The 19,608-nt window shown below is 36.3% G+C and overlaps 1 protein-coding gene across 1 annotated transcript; it reads right to left on the reverse strand.

Annotated features, from left to right (window-relative positions):
• Positions 1-886: 886 nt before the first annotated feature.
• Positions 887-19,212, reverse strand: LOC114733527 (BEACH domain-containing protein C2-like; the record flags this gene model as incomplete). Its single annotated transcript, XM_028920999.1, has 9 exons — positions 19,056-19,212; positions 16,024-18,083; positions 13,985-14,772; positions 11,693-12,394; positions 10,793-10,927; positions 8,609-8,713; positions 6,559-6,672; positions 4,713-4,789; positions 887-982 (listed from the first exon to the last, which is right to left on the reverse strand). Coding segments are annotated over exons 2-9 (4,019 nt in total), but the record flags the coding sequence as incomplete, so codon positions are not given.
• Between the last annotated feature and the right edge of the window lie 396 nt (positions 19,213-19,608).

The following is a 19,608-nucleotide window of genomic DNA, read 5'->3' on the forward strand; positions in this document are numbered from 1 at the left end:
GGTGATCACTCTATTTGTGGAGTTTCTTATCAAGAGTTTGGATTGGGTGGTTTAAAAGAATAGTCCAATAGTTTGGATTAGGATTAACTAAAAGTGAAGCTGACCATTCCTTTGCCACATGAATCAGGATGCTAATCTGTGTCTATTTGAAGTCTGCACAGATGATTGTTTAACACAGGCAATGATCAAGAAGGAATTTCTTGACTAAAATCACAACACATGATCATTTTCTGTAAGCAAGTGAGGCTGAAAAAAAATCAGATGTTTTGTTAATATATACAGCCTAGGGAGCATATTTGGCCAACATAATAGGAAATTTACAAGCATTTATATAATCTGCGAAATAAAATGGAATATCTACAGCATCCTAAAGTATAACTATTTACAAATAAAGGCAATTAATTTCTAATAATCTTTGTCTCACCCTCTCCATATTCCCTATCTCCATACTCTCGTCAAGGCAATTATGAATAATTATAACATGGGCAGAATAGGCATCATATATCTCGTTTGTTAGTGCAATAGAATCAAACTCTGACTCCGTCTTTACACTAAACAGGCCATTAGTTTCCTAGGTATTAACTACAGCATCCTAAAGCATTAACTACTTACAAAGAAAGGCAATTAATTTCTAATAATCTTCGTCTCACCCTCTCCATATTCTCTATCTCTATACTCTCTTCAAGGCAATTATGAATAATTATAACATGGGCAGAATAGGCATCATATATCTTGTTTCCTAGTGCAATAGAATCATACTCTGATTCCCTCTTTACACTGAACAGGCCATTAGCTTCCTAGGTCCAGTGTGTGTAGACGTGGGGGGACCAGAATAGCAGAAATGACTGGAAAAAAAATTCTCTTGCAAAAGTATATATATACATACAAGAAAATCCTTACCTGAAGCCGCAATTCCCGAGCAGCAAAGTCCAACAAGCCACCTAAGAGCCTCCTCTTAAATATAGGCAATGATTCCTCACGTCTTCAAACCAAAAAGGAACAAACATATGATGACATATACAGGATATAGTAAATTGTACATGCAAACTATTTTATCAACAGAAGCGAATAATGCACTACTATGAGAAGAGGTAGAAAAGCTCTTCCTCAATTGACTCTAGAATGTCATATTTATCATCATTTATACCACCAAATTTTTGTCACAACCAGTCTTGGCATGATTTTCTCCTTTAAATTCCATCAATTAAAATGAAGCATAGACAGCTACCATTTTTTCAACTTCATAATTAAGCATGCATTTTGTGCACTCTAGTTCTTACCAATGACCAAGGCCTGACTCAAATTCAAGGGAGTTGTAACATAGAAAGGCCCGGCATATGTTTTTCTCAGTTCTATCAACTACCCCCTTTTAGAAACCATTAGTGACCCGCTTGGCATGCAGAAATTGGAAATGGAAATGGAAATGGAATTGAATTCCAAACTGACTGTTTGGTATGATGAAATTGGAAAATTCTGCAATTTCAGCTCCACCAAAATAGGTCGAATTGGCTTCCATCAAGCAACCCATGGAAGCCAATTCCATCTCCATGCAGTCCATTTTTACCCTTCCCTCAACCTTCAAGCTTCACACTGCCAACCTTCAAGCTTCACACTGCCAACCTTCAAGTTTCACATCATCTCACCTCACTGCAGATGATGTGGCCTCCTTAGAGTCTGTTTTTCCCTTCAACTGTGAAGTCTACAAGCACCACCATTCCTCCTCTTTGCTTTCCATCATCATTCTCCTCTTAACCAAATGTGAAGCAACAATGTTGGCGACAATTTCTGGATCTTCATTCAACAGTGATGACATTATTCTTTCAAATCTGAGTTTACAGGTGGAAATTTCTTTCCAATTACCATCTTCTTCCTCCAGCAACGTTGACAGTCACAATGGCGATTTTTGCATCTAAGAACCATGATTTTTGCTTGTGCTTCATGATTTTCACTTTGAAATCTAGCTTTCTTTTTTCTGGCAGTCATTGATGGTGATTTCTGGTTTATTTCTGGATGGTAATTTTTGGGTGCCTTGTACTGTTGCTTTGATTCTTTTTCCCCCTCAGTTTCCATGACATTTGGTTCTTAGCGGATGATTTTAGTTTTGAGGGGCAGCCAATGGTAGTTGTCGACGGTGATGAAGAATGGTTGGATGGAGGAGGTTTTTTTCCCCCAATTTCAAAGGGCATTTTAGTATTTACATATTTTAAATATATATTTTATTTAAAAATTAAGTTAGATTCCCATACCCATACCAAACATCTTTTTAAAGACCATGGCCATATCCATTTCCAACTCCATATTCATTTCCATTTCCATCAAAATCAATTCCAATGCACCAAACAAGCTAGGTCATAAGGCATCATATGGTCCTTGAGTCTCTTGAGATGGTTAATGACTGCAAACTTCCAAAACAAATCACTCAAATTTTGGTGATAAAGTCTTATAGACCTTCAAATACAAGGCTGATCATTTTCCTTCATTTTATTAAGCATTGCCATGCAAACAAAAGCCTTTACCTTAGAAGGGGTCCCTGACTTTCTAGGCAAAGTTTGAACCCAGAAGAGTAATATTTGAACTTTAAATAAGAAGTAAGAAAGACAGACACATGAAAGATCCCAAAGAATCTAAATTCCATATCCTTTGATTGAGCAACAAATGATATTACAGAACAGGAAAAGTCTAGCATTAACATTTCTCAAAATCTGAACCTTTGATGAACAGAGACTACTTTGCCAATTAAGAACTTAGAAATAAAAGCATTATGCAAAGAGGATAACTGATAGTAGTTAAGGAGCAGAAGCTTCACCAACCCATCCACTAGTCCTTGAAAAGAAAAAAATGTGACATGAAAAGAAAGCATATAAGGGGCAAAATACACAAGGAGATAACTTCTAGGAGCCTGATTCAGAAGCACCAATCCCTAATTATCATCCCATTCATTTTGCTGAATAATCCCATTCATTTTGCTGAATACCACATTTACTTCTGACCAACCTATGACACAAAGAAAAAGAAGACTCCAAGGAAGACTGTCAAGGCCACTTAGCCACTAGTGATATATTTCAAACACCAAAAACAGCCGGACCCAACCCCCTCTCCTTGTTTGATCTGCAACACACTTCCTGACTAACCAAGTGACCCCTTTTACTCTCACCACAACCAGATCCAAGAAAGCCTAGCATAATGTTGTCTATCCAATTCACTACCCTGTTAGGTAAGCTGCAAAATATTAAGAAAGGGTTAAGGGTGTGGTTTAACTAACTCAATGAGCCACAAATTGTTAGTTAATGGCTTACTTATTCTATAAGGCCATAAGAATGGTTTTGGTAGTTAGGTTTAATTCGTCAGGATCCTAGGACATTAGCTCAGTTATACTAAATCTATGCAGCTGTATAGATAAATAGGGGAGCCTCTGTTATTGTTTTTGCTGATAGTTTGCTTAAAGAAGTATTCAGTTCCAGCTCTGTTTCCTCTCTCTTTTCCCTCTCTTCCCTTTCTCTATGATTCTCTCCTTCCCTCTGATTCTCATTTCTTCCTCTTATCTTCACTCTTTCTATAACAACCACAACATACCCCCGCTGGAAACTTAAACAAAGAGACATAGTACGGCAGGGTTGTTCTCAGGACAGTTACCTAGTCAGTTAGATTCTGTCACCAGCAAACAAATTAACCAATAAATCAAATGGTTAAGAACTATCTAATCGATGCAAATCACACCAATATTAACTGTAGTAGGAGTAATTTGAGTTTCACTTTGCTGATAAATTGAATCTCTTTCTTTCTCTCAGTTGCAACTCTCCTTTCTGTGTTCTTCTCTAGTGCAGCCTCTACTATTCTCGTACTAAACCATTGATCCAAGGCTTCTGACAGCACCTAAAACTCAAGCTCAAGATTCAATGACCGAATCTGATCAACACTAGGAAAAAACCAAATCTGGAAGAGACAGACTGAGACAAACAGTAGCTCACATTAAAGGTCTTAAGGATGATCTGGCAATCAAGGTCACAAGGATAGTTGAGAACAATGATAGAAATCTATATTGTAATAAAGATGCTATTTGTTCAGATGAATTACCCCTGGAATATCAGCTTTGGAATAAAATAGTTTTTGTTCAAGAAGCCCAGATCCATGGAGGTGAAAAACCCTTTTTGTAAAGGGATCATAGCATTTGCAACCCTTTGTAGTGAGGAGAGTATCCTAACAATAAGTAGTTGATTGATTTAGGATCAAGTTCGTGCCTTCATTGAGATATAATATGAATGTAAGCTCGACACCCCAAGATATTTACAAAGATCATCAAGAAGTCTGGTTTATCAGAAGGCTTCGAGAAAAACTTGACAAGAAATGTCAAATTTTATTGTCCTTGAGTAGTGGCAGTCCTGATTGGTAACAAATAACAATCCCAAAGCTTATTAGGACTAATAAATGCTAGTTAACAAACAATAAAATAGGAACAAACTCCCTAAGACTGAAAATCCCAAACTTGCGAATAAATTAGGATGAAAATCAGCAAGTCCACACACTTTGTACACTTCACTTACATCTATCACACCTCCCATTAATAGGTCACTAGGAATTTCATCAACTCTTGCATTTATGTCAAACCGTCTACTATGTTTTCTAACAGTAACAAATTAAAAAGATACAATGGTCATACAAAGGAAGTGAGGAGGGAAAATTACAGGTAGCTTAAAAAGGCAAAAAAAATTCACCTTTTTCGAAGTTCTCCTATACTAGATCCGCCGACAATACAAAGCCATTCTGCACAATGAATTGTCATTTCAATATCCTACATAAAAAGAGCAACACCAACCAATATCAATAAAGCAGATAAACAGATTTCATGGAGGCAGACAATCTGACGATCAAAAATAAGTTAAATAGTGGAGGGATACATGGATCAGATCAAATAAGCAAGAAAGCAATACAAGGTTAGAATATAACATAAAATCTACGTGGTCAGTATGGAAACAAAACTATATCAAAAAAATAATAATAATCAATTCTCACAGAAACAGAAAAACATTTAGCTAGTCTACTGAAAAAAACTTCATAGAACCAAGAAATTTAATTCTTCCCGGCCTAGTAAAGCAAGTACAGCTACATGTTTGAGCATGATTGCCAGCGGGTTTGCAGAAAAACTGATCAAAAAGTTAAAAATATTACTCCCTCTATTCCTTCTTATAAGACATCTTTTAGAATGTTTTGATGTTCCTATTTATAAGACATTTTGCAAGATATAGGCATTAGTGGATTTTCTTTTCCAAAAAAAAAAAAAAACTAAAAGAGAGTATTTTAAAATTCTTAAATTAATCAAGCGAGAAGAGTATTTTAATGAAGGGTACTTGTGGAAAGATTAGGTAATTTAAAGACATCAACTTTTTTTTTTTTGGTGTAAAGTAGGTAAATTGGTCTTATAAAAAGGAACAGAGGGGTAAATTCAAAAAAAAAAAAAAAAAAAAAAAAAGGTTTATCCAGAGACACTAAGGAATATGAAGAAACAACAATTGAACTAGCATATCCAGTGTGGCATCAGAAACTTTACAAATCATTTCAGCCGGTAACTATTGTATCAATTATTGATGTGATAACATCTACGCTTAGGCTGACATCAATTAAATCACGATATTTAAGTGTCAAGTTTGCAAACATAGATGTTGTTACGTGTCAATTGCTGTTCTGTTTAAAATTCTGATAATAGTTGACAAAAGGAATACAATGTAACCAGTGATGAAAGATATAAATACCCAGCTTGTACTTTGATTCAAGTTGCCAAGAATAACATTTCTTGCTTATTATTTTTCTCGCCAAGGTTAACATCCACTTATCTACATATTTTCCTTTTATAGAAAAAGCAAGTCCATTCCGATGACTATGAAAACAAAATTACAAACAAGGAATCAAAAATAAAAGAAAACGCATGTAATACTTGCAATAGAGGATATCATTGCTGTTAGAAGGAGTCAGACTTCGAAGCCCAAGCTCATCAAGCCCACTAAGCAATGTATTTTAATCCTGTCATTTATTTTCTAGATTGTAATCATATTTCCATCTGCCTCCAAAATCTTAGGAATTCGAATCTGATCTTCAGTCACCCCCAGTCAAATTTGATTAGCATATCAGTTTTTGGGTACCGATTTGATAACCATAATGCTCCTACATATGCATCACTCTGTCCTTTATGAATAATGAAAGCTGAGATGCAGTTTACCTCAGTGAATTTCAATTACTATACATGAAAAAAGCGCGCACTCTATTCTATGTTAGCAATCCCAACAGTTGTGCACCAGACATGGCACACAATCCAAAAACTCAAACCAAATCTAAGGTAGAAGTTTGAAAGTTAGAACTTCAACCAATGGAATCAAATAAAGAAAGCAACACAGAGATAGAATTTCGCCCAATGAGAATCAAATACAGAACATAAGACAGACAGACAAACTGCTCATGTAGGGGATGTCAACAGCAACATTGCCAAAAAGCATACAAGACATAAATCAACTGTCACATAAAGCAGGTTAACATGAAAGAGAAGCAATAATGTTATTAAATAGCAACCTTCCATCCATCCTTTTGCCGCATTGAATGCTCTAACATGATAATAAGGAAGTTATGTATAAGGTCCTCTAGTTCTCCATGACTCGTTGAATTTGAAGATTTGGTTGGCGCCATCTGTTAAACATAAAATGCATAAGTAGCACGGTTAGGGAATTTTACAAAAGGATTTCAAGTTCCACGGATTTATAACTAATGATTCCCCCCACCCTCCGCATAAGTATATTATTGTGCGCATGTGCGTACACAAGTGATTATACATATGCACCCATGTGTGTGTTTATATATGCACACAAGTCTGTCCATAAATCTATCTCTATATATTCGTCTGTGTGTGTGTGCGTGCCTGAATATGTACTATCTATACATGTGTTGATACATGCATGTATACGTAAGCACATACAAGCGAAGATTTCTATTTCATAATACTAAGATACCTTGAAACTCAACTGAGGAAAAGGTCTCTATTTCAAGAAGGCAACACACCAAGCAGTAGAGGTTTGCTCCGATGCAGATTGGGTAGATTTAGTTATTGATAGAAGATCAACTATAGACTACCATAAATTTATATGGCGCAAGCTAGTTACCTTCTAAAACAAGGAACAACTTATAGTAGCATATTTTAAGAGCTGAGCCTGAGTTTCAAACCCTTCCACCTGGAATTTGTGAAGGCATCTGTCTGGACAGAGTACTTAAAAAGCTCAAAATTGGAATTGAATGTCCAATCAAGGTATTGTGTGACAACATGGAGAATATTGGAATATTCAAGAATCCCATAAGCACAACAGGACCAAATATGTTGAAAGAGATCATCATTTCATAAAGAGAAGATTGAATCAGGTCAGACAGAGGTGTCCTACCCATCTACCAATGCTCAAGTAGTTGATTGATGATAAAAGCAGCACCTAGAGTGCGGTTTGAAGAATCTGAGTAGCAAGGTAGGAACGATCAACACCTATTTGCCAGCTTGACAAGAAATGTTGGGAATCAAAGTGCTAAGCATTCTAGATGTTATTCTATACTCCATATTATAATCCCCGTTTTCCTATTTGCTTCAATACTGCTGTATGGCAAGGATTTATGAATCTATTAAAATAATATAACAACCCTACCTAAATAAAATCAGATTTTCCAGATTATAATCTCCTAGAACCTTGAGCTAGGAGAGACAGGAGTGTTGCCTTATGCCTATATCATACATAGTTGAACGAATGAAAACTTCAGCCAATGATAGAAAAATTGCTTCGCAGCCGATTTCAATTATATGTATAATGTTATGACCCCACACAAACTCCAAAACCTTTAATGTATTGAGGCAGATTACAAACGAAAATGAAATCCAGAGGTTAAAATCGTTACATTCAGGGACTAAAACTCTACTCTATTACACAGCAAGTCAAACAAATGAAAACTCAACAATAGGAATGCGTTTACAGCATCAGATTACAACACAACAATGAATTACAACTAACAAAGAAATACAAGACAAGCACACAGACATATATCACACAAAGATTAGCCAATCCACTCCAATGCCTGAGCCAAATTCAAATTCTTCTCTCCTTTTCTGCTCAGCCGAAGATAAGATTTATAGACCCAAAAAGTGACTTTCACAGCCCCCACCTCATAGACTTTGACTATAGCAGTCCTATAGCTAACCTACTCTTAATTCTTTCTTCACAATAGCAAATCAAACTTCTGCCCAACAATTAAGTATTTTTCCATTTCCATGAATATTTTCTAAACTTCCAAAAGTGATTCTAACATATTATAAATGTCTGCACACATATAAATACATATTCACACGTTTTATGCTAGAGATTATCTTACAACAAGAGAAAGAATGTTTGGCTGGCCTGATTAAACCCACATTTTAGAAATTTGCTCAAAGAACTAACCCAATTAACTATCAATCTCGAATATAAAATCAAGAAGTTTAGTGCAATCAAAATAGAGTTGGCTTCGGGAGGATAAATAGTTATGTGTTATAATTGTCATCTCTAATCCAGAATGAGCGCCTAGCTCACATTTTCTGAAAACCAAAAAATAATACCTCATTGTTTGAAATTAGCAATTCCAAGATCCATTCAGGCCATTCTTCCATGTTTGTCAAACTACTTCTATTTTCTTGATGACTGCAAGCCAAAAATAGAAGATCCTGAAATTGTATGCAAGCAAATAGCTTAGAAGCAAGACATAAACAACAAGATCTCGGATGCATATATAGGTAAAGACAGAAATCTTCATATAAGTCAATCGAATGAACAAGCTTCCCATGTGGACATGGCATATAAATAGGTTAAATTCATATTTTAACATTCATGCAAAAGGAACCACACAAGATCAAGACTCAGGGAAAAATATTTCATATAGGACAAGGGGAAAAAAAGAAAAGTAAATAATGCAAACAAGAAGAGTTTATGTTGATTTCAGAAGGAGGGACTGCATCTCGTTAGAGTATACACTTATCAAGGTGTGAGTGGTAATTGTTATGTGGCATTAATAATGGTTAGCAAGACATTAAGGATTAGTTAGTTAGGAGGTTCCCATAAGCACAATAGGTAGGAAATTTGATGTAAAAGGTCTCTGATGAACTGGATGCTACACTTTTACAATTTCATGTACCATATAGTGACAAAGCTTGTTTCTCGTCCATCTAGCACCATCACTAGAAGCATGGTCCGATAACCTGTCATTATGTTCATAGGTTCAGTTTGGTTTGGTTTTGGCGGGAAAAAAAAAAAAAAACAACTGAATTAAACCAACCAGTTTGGCAATTCGTGGGACCTACTCAGTTTTCTCTTCAATCGGTTTGGTTCAGTACCGTAAGTCATTTCATTCAGTTTGGTTTGGATCTGGATCAAGCTTGGATGAATATTTATGGATTTTTTTGCCGTGAATTTTTTCTTCAAAATTGATACTATGCTTATTTATAGATAATTTTTAACTATTGATTAGCATCTTTCAAGGGGGAAAAAATCTCTTAATGACAAATGAGAGCAGCAATAGGCTTGGCAAGAAAGAGGGCAGATGGGCTTTTTGTTTTGGCAACAGCAGGCCAAGTTGCATCTTGATGATCTAGAACATCTATGGCCACTTTGATCCTATGTCAAGCATAGAAATGGGCTTGAGGTGCAAGGGCTATAGGCTTCTTGAACACCAATGGGTTTTTAATGTTTCTTAGATGTTGATAAGATAGTCAATGTGTTTTTAACCTAAATCTTAGAAAACAGAGGTCCATGACAAGAAAAATGCATTGTACTGAATTTTTAAATTTTTTGAATTGTAACTATCCTTGAGGACAAGGATCAATTTGAAGGAGGACTATTGTTACATGGCAGCAATAATGGTCACGAAGGTGAGGTAAAACACAGGAGCGGAAGGGGAAGAGACAAGCAGAAGGAGAGATAGAAAGAAAGAAAGAAAGAAAGAAGGGAGGAAATATAGAGAAATTAAGAGAGAGACTGAAAAAACAATCAACTTAATTCAAATCATCCAAAAAGGTTTAACAAATGAGAGAACTTTTAGGCCATTTATAGAGTCCTAGGTATACCTATTCAAAAAAATAATAAATCCTAAAAGATGGAATAAAATAACTAAATCCTAGATAGGATAAGATGACACTAGATACCTTATTTTTATTCTAAAATAACGAAATATAACTTTTAAAGAATAATGTAAATTGAAATTAAGATAAAAATCCAATAACACATTTTCTTCATGAGGTTAATAAGGGTCAGCTGGTCTTCATCAAAAGGAAATAGGGTCAGCTAGTTAGTTAAGAGGTTCCTATCATGTAAATGGGAGGAAAAAGATGGTGCGAAAAGTGACTAATGAATTGAATACTACTCTTTTACGTTCCCAAGTCAATAATAGCAAGCTATCACATGATAATTTTGAAGTCTTTTACCTTCCTTATCTAATTTATAGAGAAATAAACAAATTCAGTTGTTGGAAGAAAGGAAGCTAAGAAACTATTCCTATGACTCACTATTAACTTTTGGATGCCTGATCATGAGAAACTTGAGACCAGCGAGGCAATATCAAATCCACGAAGTATGTAATGAGAAATTCAAACACAATCAAGAAGGTACATCCAAGGATAAGTAGATTGAGACAAATTCAGGAGCATAAATCTACCAAGTATAGACATGATATTTCAGGCTCATGAAACAAGGAACCAACAAATTACAAACATTAAATGCGGATGGCAAGCAATAGGAACTTAAGCTAAAACCTGTAGTGCTCTGCACTGCAAAGGCCTGGGTGCATGGGGAAGAGAACGCAAAAGCACCAGCAGAAGTTGTGAATGCTCAAAACGATGACCAGAATCATAGAAGTTCAAACCATCCTCCATTGAAGAGGCATTGATCTGAAATAAAAAAAGAACAATTAAAAAAAAAAGATTTTCATCAAAAGAAAAAAAATGACAACCAAAAGGGAAATTTTTTTTTTTTTAAATTTTTAGGAACTTGCTCAGCTTTTGTTGCATCCCAAGGGAAAAAAAAATTGCTCAGCTTTTGACATTTTGCCCCGGGGTTCTCTAAATAAACATATAGAGTACAGACATCATGGGGCTTTGCCATATGATATTTTGTGATGGAAATATATTTTTTTTTCCTTGTAAATATCTTCCAAGAAAGGGTTAGTGACTAGAATGTTTGTATTCATTTATTAGTCATTATTCTCATGCTTTTACTCAGTGCATATATTTAGATGCATTGTGCTATATTCAAAAATTATAAGAAATATATTTTCTTCCAAAATTCCACATTTTGACCCATTCTGTCAAGATATTAGGAGATGTTGATCTGAAATAGAGAGGGGCGGGAGGGAAGAGAAGCAACATATTCATGTATCCGACGCAGCATTAGTAGCAAGAATAAAAAAGCCAAGCAGGATATAAAGGAAATAAGGCAGAGGATGGAAGTGGCTGACAAAATATTAGACCATTAACTCAATTAAAAAGACAAATCAAACCCTAACTAGAAAGGGCTGTCATAGAAAGCCCGGGGGATAGCATTTGAAAATGAAAGATTAAACAATAATCCCACAAAAAATCATGATTCTAACAGTCACTGACATGTACGTTTCTATTAATATGAAATGGAGATGTGATGGAAGAATTTCATCATACCGAGGCAGCCAACAAAGTGGTGTAAACGTTGTTAGTTATTAGCCTGTTGGGAGCTGCTTGGAAAGCCTTCTGCAAGGCAAAAAGCAAAAGAGAAACCTTGTCATCAAACATGGTGCCACCCCCATCTTGCAGTCCAACGCCCAAAAGGTTTCTTGTTGTATCAGGAGCAGCATGAGAGTCAAATTTCAGATGCCCTGAAGCTACTAATGCACCCAAGAGGGCTATGATCCCGACAACAATACCATCACTGTTATCAATATTGTAAACATTGTTTCTTGCATTATCAGCACTAATGGAAAGGCTTATTCCTCCCAAATTATTGACACTAGAAGTTTCAGAAGTAGACTTCATCCTTTCAATATTCACAACAGCAGAACTTGAATCGGGATGACCTCTATTATCAACTAGTTGAGAATCTTGGTCATTTTCTTCTAAGGCTGCTTCACTTTTCTCAGCTGGTCTTTCATCATCTTGACTTTGTTCTGTAATTTCACTATTACCACCAACGGTAGCTTTTTCAGGTTGAGGAATTTTTGACATTGATTCCAAGACACCATTGTCCCCAGTCTTAGCTTCCCTCTGAAGCAGAACAAGAAGAGTTTCCACACCACCACATGCTAGGAATGCTTCTGCAAATGTGCGCGCTCTAGCTGTATTCGGCTGTACAATTAACCTGTAGAACAGATGCAACACCCTAGCAACCTGGAAAGTGAAGTAAACAAGGAGTACAATTTCTGAGAATAGTTTAATGAGAACTTTGTTTATTAAAAGAATAAGAGATAATGGTTCACATTAGACTTTTAGAATTTTAAAAGGAAATAAACATGAGATTAGTAATAGTCGGAAGTAAAAAAAATGTAGTTTATGTCATTAAATGTTATTAAACCTAACAGAGCATGCAGCAGAAAAATATTGGCCAAGCAGTAATCCTGGATTTTCTTCTGCTACTCTAAGAATCCCGGAAATTCTTTTCCTGCAGCAATAATCCCTGAAACTCAACACTATCTGTTCAACCCTACTCATCGATGCCTTTCTCAACCTTCTTTGTACATGCCCAATACCACCTTAATCAATTTTGTACCAACTTCTCCTCAATAGATGCCACACCAACTATTCCTCATATATGATCAACATGATTCTTGTCTTATATGACAAATCTTATCTACTCGTCATTAAAAGTAGAGAAGAAAAAGGATTCCACAAAAAATAAAATTTAGGAAAGGAGAAGACACAGATTATATGGATCAGAAATCGAAAACACAAGAAATGAGAAACTTAACCCCTACAAATATAGGTAAAAATATACTTTTAAATTTCACACTAAGTCTCAATGTGATCCTTTAACTTTATTAAATTTCTTTTTTAATCCTGAAAATATAATAAAAATTTTCTGATAAAATAAAACATTTCTTCTTCTTTGACACCATTAATGCAACGAAATTACAGAAAATGTTACATGATGTTAAATGGCGCATCCAAATCTAGAGAACCAACCGGATTAAATCAATAATATGATATTTGAGCTTTTGCTTTTTAACTAAAAAAAAGCAGTACTTCAGAAAATGATAAATATTAAATTTTTAGTTGCTTCATTGGCATAATGATGTGGTTACAATTATAAGTTAACTAACTTGCATGGGAGCATTTTCCATTAAGTGAATTAACGTGTTAAAAAAGAGGAAATTTCTTAATATATTTTCAAAGTTAAAAGAGTAAAAACAGACTTAAGAAAGTTAAAGGAGTGAACTAAAACTTATTCTAAAATTAACACACTAAAAATACACATTTACCAAAATAATAAGTGGGTCCCATCCAAAAAAAGCTTTAGTGTGGCAAAACCCCAATCTCTAGAGCAACCAGTAATGAAATTCTATTAGAAAAATTCAGGAAAAAATTAGTTGACCACCTCAAGCATGCAATATGTACATATCTGACCCCCTAAAAATTATACAGCATCAATATATCAATATATATTTAATAAAATCCATAGCAAATTGCATTGTTCATAAGCCACACAGAGTTCAACCCACTCCTCAAACTCTACACAGGGAAAACTTGTCTGGTTGGTGTTCTAGATAATAATATTATCGTAACATGAAAACTAGATTGGACTAAAAAAGCCTGCCACGCAATAAGAGACCGCATAAGCATCTTGAATACGTATTCCATTTTCACCCCAAAAAAAAAAAAAGGCGTTATAGAATGTTATCATGTGTGTGCCAGCCTAGAACAACCATTTCCAACAATGCCCCAACAAAGGGAAGACATAATCTTGGCATTACACTACATTACCTGGTTGAGCTGTGGACAATCAAGCATGAATCCTAGCAAACACCGGACATCATCAGAGACCATTGAAGGAGGCGCTGCCACTGTTAGAAGTTCAACTACCACTAAGAGCTCATCAACTAGAGCATTAAGTTCACCCACCGGACGTGTTGCCCCAGTAAGGGAAAATGTGTTCACTGAGTCCTTTTCAGGAATAGTCCAATAACATTTTCTGCAACCATCAAGAAGCATCTGAATGGCATTAGCATCTCGCATGATTGCTGACTCAGTGAAAACCATGTCTGCAAGTGATGACAGAAGCTTCTTTTGTATTCCATAACTGCACAAACTCCAAATTTTTAAATCTAAGAGCAAGGTAGTGAAGAGTTGTACTTTAAGCTTGTCATTGATATTCTGGGATTGACATAGTGAGACAACAGCAGCAACAAGCTCCTCATCTCCTACACCATCTCGCTTTCCATAACCAAGCAAAGATAGAGTCTGGAGAAGATAATTCAAAATTTTTGAAAGAATCTCAGGTCCTCTGCCGCGAGATAACTCTTCATTGTTCCTAGGATATTGTACAGCCAAGGATATAATTCTAAATATTGAGGAAGCAAGAGATGTGGTTGCTAAAGACAAAGAAACATTCCCCATCTGTGGTTCCAAGGTTATCTCATGTACACTGCTCACTGCCAAGGGAAGCAAAGCTAAGGGACCTCCATAAGCCAATGCCCACAAAGCATCAGCAGGTCGCGTTCGAGTTGCAACATGGACTTGCCCGAGAACTCCAGCTGGACGCCGAACCAACCCTGAATGATGATATAAAGTTGTAAGAAAAAATACGAAATAAAAAGCACAGTTTATCCATACTATGATAAATGATAGATTTTATATTGGTTTTACAGCAAATGAATGTCTAACATTATTTAAATAGAGACCCTACTTTCTTAAATGCTAAAATAGTGTGCAAAAACATTCCTGACATCGACACTTTTGTTAATAAATAGTTGGTGATGTCATATGCAAACATTGGCAAGAGAATGAAAGAACAAGCACTGCTCTCAGGAATAGGCCCATCCCCAGATATAGTAAAATGAAGGAAGGCAGTCTTTTTCCTCATCCCCTTTTGTATCAGGTCTTATTTGTATCAGGTCTTACTCAGTATTTTACAGGTGTACACAAGGGATTGGCTAGATAGACTATTATACTTAGCCCCCTCTAGCTTTGTAGCGTTGTTTGTTTTCTTTAATGGAATTTTAGTTGACCCCATGAAAAGGAACAATTGCAAAGAAACAACATATAATGATACATGAAAACTACTAATTTTGCTTATTCTATTGTGTATTAAAAGACTACAGTTCAATAGAAAGGATGAATGAAGCAACAGAATATTATCATGTGACTAAGAGCACATAGTATGTTTACACAAGAGTTTAACATGCATGGCTAACCTAGGATAAATGAGGCTATTCCTTAGGAAATTCTAGAACCATTAAAGGTTTAAATAATTAATCCCCATTGCAATATCTTCTGTTTCCATTGTCATCATTATTAGGATTAAAATCAAGTAAAGCATCCACTGGGAAAATTAATAATTAACAGAGTTAAGAAACTTCTAGTTCCCTTGTCTCAAATTAGGAAATGCATTTAGTTTTCTGCACATGAGGAAAATGAAATGAAGGCAAGCTGCTAACTGCTTCATACATAAACACCCAATTTCACGAAGTGGTTATAATATCCTTGAAAATATATGATAAAAAACACGATTTTAGATTAGAAAATTAAAAAAAACAAACAAAGAGGAGAACTTATAAAGCATACAACCCCACTGTGAAGCAAAAGGACAATTGCACTACAACATTACATGAACTTCCGATAATGACAGAAACCCAAAAGGCAACAATTTTTTAGATGCATCCTATGACACTGCACAGCGTACATTAACTTGAAAGATTATTTCTCAGACAACAGAAGCCTTTTTCAGGTTTTAAAAAAGAAAAAAAGACCTAATGTAAAAGAATTCATAAATCACATGAAGCATGGCAATGAATCTATCTGACCTGCAGCACCAGAAGGTGAAGCATCTGAGCAGTAACGGCCACTAAGCAAACAAGGATGATAAAGCAGATGAATGCAGCCACCAATTTCTGAATCTAAAAGAGCACTTTCCTCTGCCTTGCTCTGCATATAGGGATTTGTCGCTAGCCATGGCAGTCCTGCTGCATTACCAAAAGAAGGAATCACATCCCCTCCCCTGGAAGCCAACCGTGCCATCCTCTCTGGCCCAATCGGTTCCTTGAAGATATAGACAGGACCCATTTCAGCAAACAAAGGGCATTGACGACGACGGCGTTGTAAACCAGCCATTGTTGGCGGAGGGTTAGTTCCTATGCAGCAAAATGAAAGGGGTTTGGAAATTCGAGGAAACTCAAAAGGACGGCTTTCATATAAAGCTCCATCTATATATAGTCTAACTTCACTTTCAGCTTTCCCAATAATTCCATGCTTGCTAATATGCTCCAGACCAATGAAGTACCAGCACTGTGGTTTGAAAGCATGGGTAAAATGCAAAGAAGACTTCCTTCCCTTCCCACTACCAGTTTCAACAACCAAAAACTGAGCATGGAAATAAGCCTCTATACCCTGATTATCAGCAGATAAGAAACTGAACAGCCGTGGCATGTGTGCTGTACCTTCACCAGCAAGTGCACTAGCTGCTGCAGCAGCTGACATGGCTGATGATTTACCCGACTTTGCTGCAGCAGCTGCAGCAATCGCAGCCGCAGCTGTTGCCGTATTTAATGTGTCAGCAAATGATTCAATGTAAATCCATGTTGCAAACCCATAACCATTGACAAACGGCCAACGCCCTTCACCTGGACCAAGCAAACCAGAGCTTTCACCATCAAACTCAAAACTGCAGGCAGGTCCCATTGACTCCTTTCCACCTATAGCTTTCTCTAATGCAAGCATTAAACGTGGAGCCCAAATTGTATCAAGTGTTCTTCTAACAACTTGAAACCATCTGTGAAGATCACTTACACCAAGAGAGTGCCCTGCTAAGTATTGTATACAGTTACACAAAGGAGTTCCATCCCACCTCATTTGGCCACTTGAAACAACATCCTCTGTAAAAACTTTTTCTGCTGATTTCAACAATACTCCTAACAGGCCAGCCATTGAGCACATTGCTCTGTTTCTAGTACATGCCCGTAATATAGCAAGTAGCCCCCTGACCATTCGTGTCCTAGGTGACATGACATAGTCAGTATCAGCTACCCAAGGAAGCCAGGGAATCAGCTCAGCTGCCACAATGGCAGCCCGGGAATTAAGCATTACGCTTGGAGGGTTGTTATCCTCGTCCTCTTCAAAACTTTCAACACCACCCATTGTTGCAAGAAGTGAGTCTACTATTAAGAAAGCCACATTTTCCATTATTTCACCAGTACCAAAACTTTCTATGCCTCTTGCAATATTCTTTAGTTTCTCCAGACCTTCAGGTTTTCCCATAATAGCAGAATCTACTAAATGCAGTAATTCTGGAGAGACAGTTGGCATAGCATTCTTCTGCCTTGGCTTTGGTGGAGAACCAACAGGTGAATATCCAGTTGAATCAAGACCAGTTTGATACTCAAACTGATTCATTGTGTGGCCAAAATGCCCCTCAGACTCAGGGCTATATATAAATTGATCATGTTGCATGTCAGCAACAGGAGAGGAACCACTTTCCATCATATGCGTCCCCGGTGAACATTGAGAATCTTCTGTATTTCCACCATAGATTTTTTCTTCATTATCTAAATGAGAAGATCGGTTTGAACCTACAGACTCATTATTCTTCCCTTTATCTTTTAGAGATACCTGCTCAAAATGGTCCTCATCCACCCCTGTACTTGCCGAACCAATTTCCTTCCCCTGCAAGTCTATTTTTTCATCTTCATGTTCAACTCCAATACCAGGATGGAGACCCCCTACTATTTCCTTTACACCATTATCTACTTCATGAGTTTTTGACTCATGACCAGATATTTCTGCCTCTTGTGCGTTTTCTTCTTCTTCCATTATACTAGTTTTTACGAAACTGACAAATATTCATTCAAACAGTTAAAGCCTAATCCACCTGCAAGTTATAGACGTCATAAATCATCTGAGATTTAGATGCAGCACTAAAATATGAAGTTGGATACCATATTAACATTTACAATTGAAGCAACCGCATGCAGTAGTGGTGATAAAATAATTAACATTTGTCGCCAGTAATATGTATGGCAAACTTTTAAAAGAACTGTGCATCCAGTCAAAATTTTCAGCCACTTAGACCACCTAAAAGCATGAGTCTGCTTCTTTATTGAACACCACATTCGGCATGGAAAGACTGCCTACCAGATATAAAGAAGAAATAGTTTCAGAAATTACATAACAAACTAAACTAAAGTACAGGAGGTGAGCTCCAGTCTGGCTACATATATTTCGAAAGGGGAAAAAAAATCATCAGTTAGATCCAGCTTAAGACAGTTGTCATATTCAAGATTGTTTACACTGACGACAAATTTATCATCTAAGTAGCTCGTCTAAGATGCACATCAGCTTGGTCTGAAAACAGATTTACAAGAGAGAAATGAAGTGAAGTTCACGACACTAATTTACAACCAAAACAGTGAGCGAAACTGTCTGTAGCTAAGATTAGTCTTCCAAACATGGAATGTTATTCATGCTCTTTTCTTTAGTGGTTCCTCACCAACGAAAGATAACTTGATGCAGACATCAGACTTGATTGTGGCAAATAATCAGTTGACGTCATTAATTGAAGAGTAGTTGAATTGAGAAAGGAAAAAGGTTCGGGATCTTGTTGCGAAAGCAGACAAATAAATTTAAAACGAGAAACCACAAATCAAATTAGCTTAAATCGCCCCACATTACATAAAACATCCGTATATGAGTTTTTTGTTTTCAATGCATAGATGCATCTACGGATTCATATAATGATTGATCGGAGTTGGGTTAGTCAATGGTGATGCATAGATCCTAACCAAATTGGCATGCTTCATAAAAATGAAAGCAGACAAGAAACGAATTTGGTTCCAGTTCGTACCTTGCACAGGAATCCAGCTTGAAGCGCCGTTTCGGATTCAATCGTCAAATCCAATAGACGATTTGATGAAAATGTGAAAGAAATGGGGGAGAAAAAATGGACAGAGAGAGACTGGGAGAAGAGTGAATCGGAGGAGAAGGAAGAGGAGCCGAGTTGGGCGCGAGACAGATGGGGGTGGCCGGTTGCCTTGTCAAAAAATGAAAGAAAACAAAAATTATGGGGGTACGAGAGCGAACAAGGTAAGAAAACTAACTGTACTACCCACTGCAACGACTAATTTTGTTTAGTTAATACGTATAATTTGATGGCAAAAAAAAGTTAGTTAACAAGTTTTGACCAACTTGCAAATAATAATACATTTTATGACAATTTTTTATTTGAAATTTTACAATTTTCAATTTTTTTAATCATTTTTTCCAAAAAAAATGGCAGAAAAAGAAATTCAAGTTTCGCAAATTCCGAAAATCCAAAAGGTTTTACTGATCATTTTTCCAAAAGCCCCATTTGAGAACGTTTATTAATCCACTAATTGCAATTCTCACTAGTTTATTAT

This window comes from Neltuma alba, unplaced genomic scaffold (assembly GCF_004799145.2).
Source record: "Neltuma alba isolate B1F8T4 unplaced genomic scaffold, ASM479914v2 tig00013013_pilon, whole genome shotgun sequence".
Lineage (NCBI taxonomy): Eukaryota > Viridiplantae > Streptophyta > Magnoliopsida > Fabales > Fabaceae > Neltuma > Neltuma alba.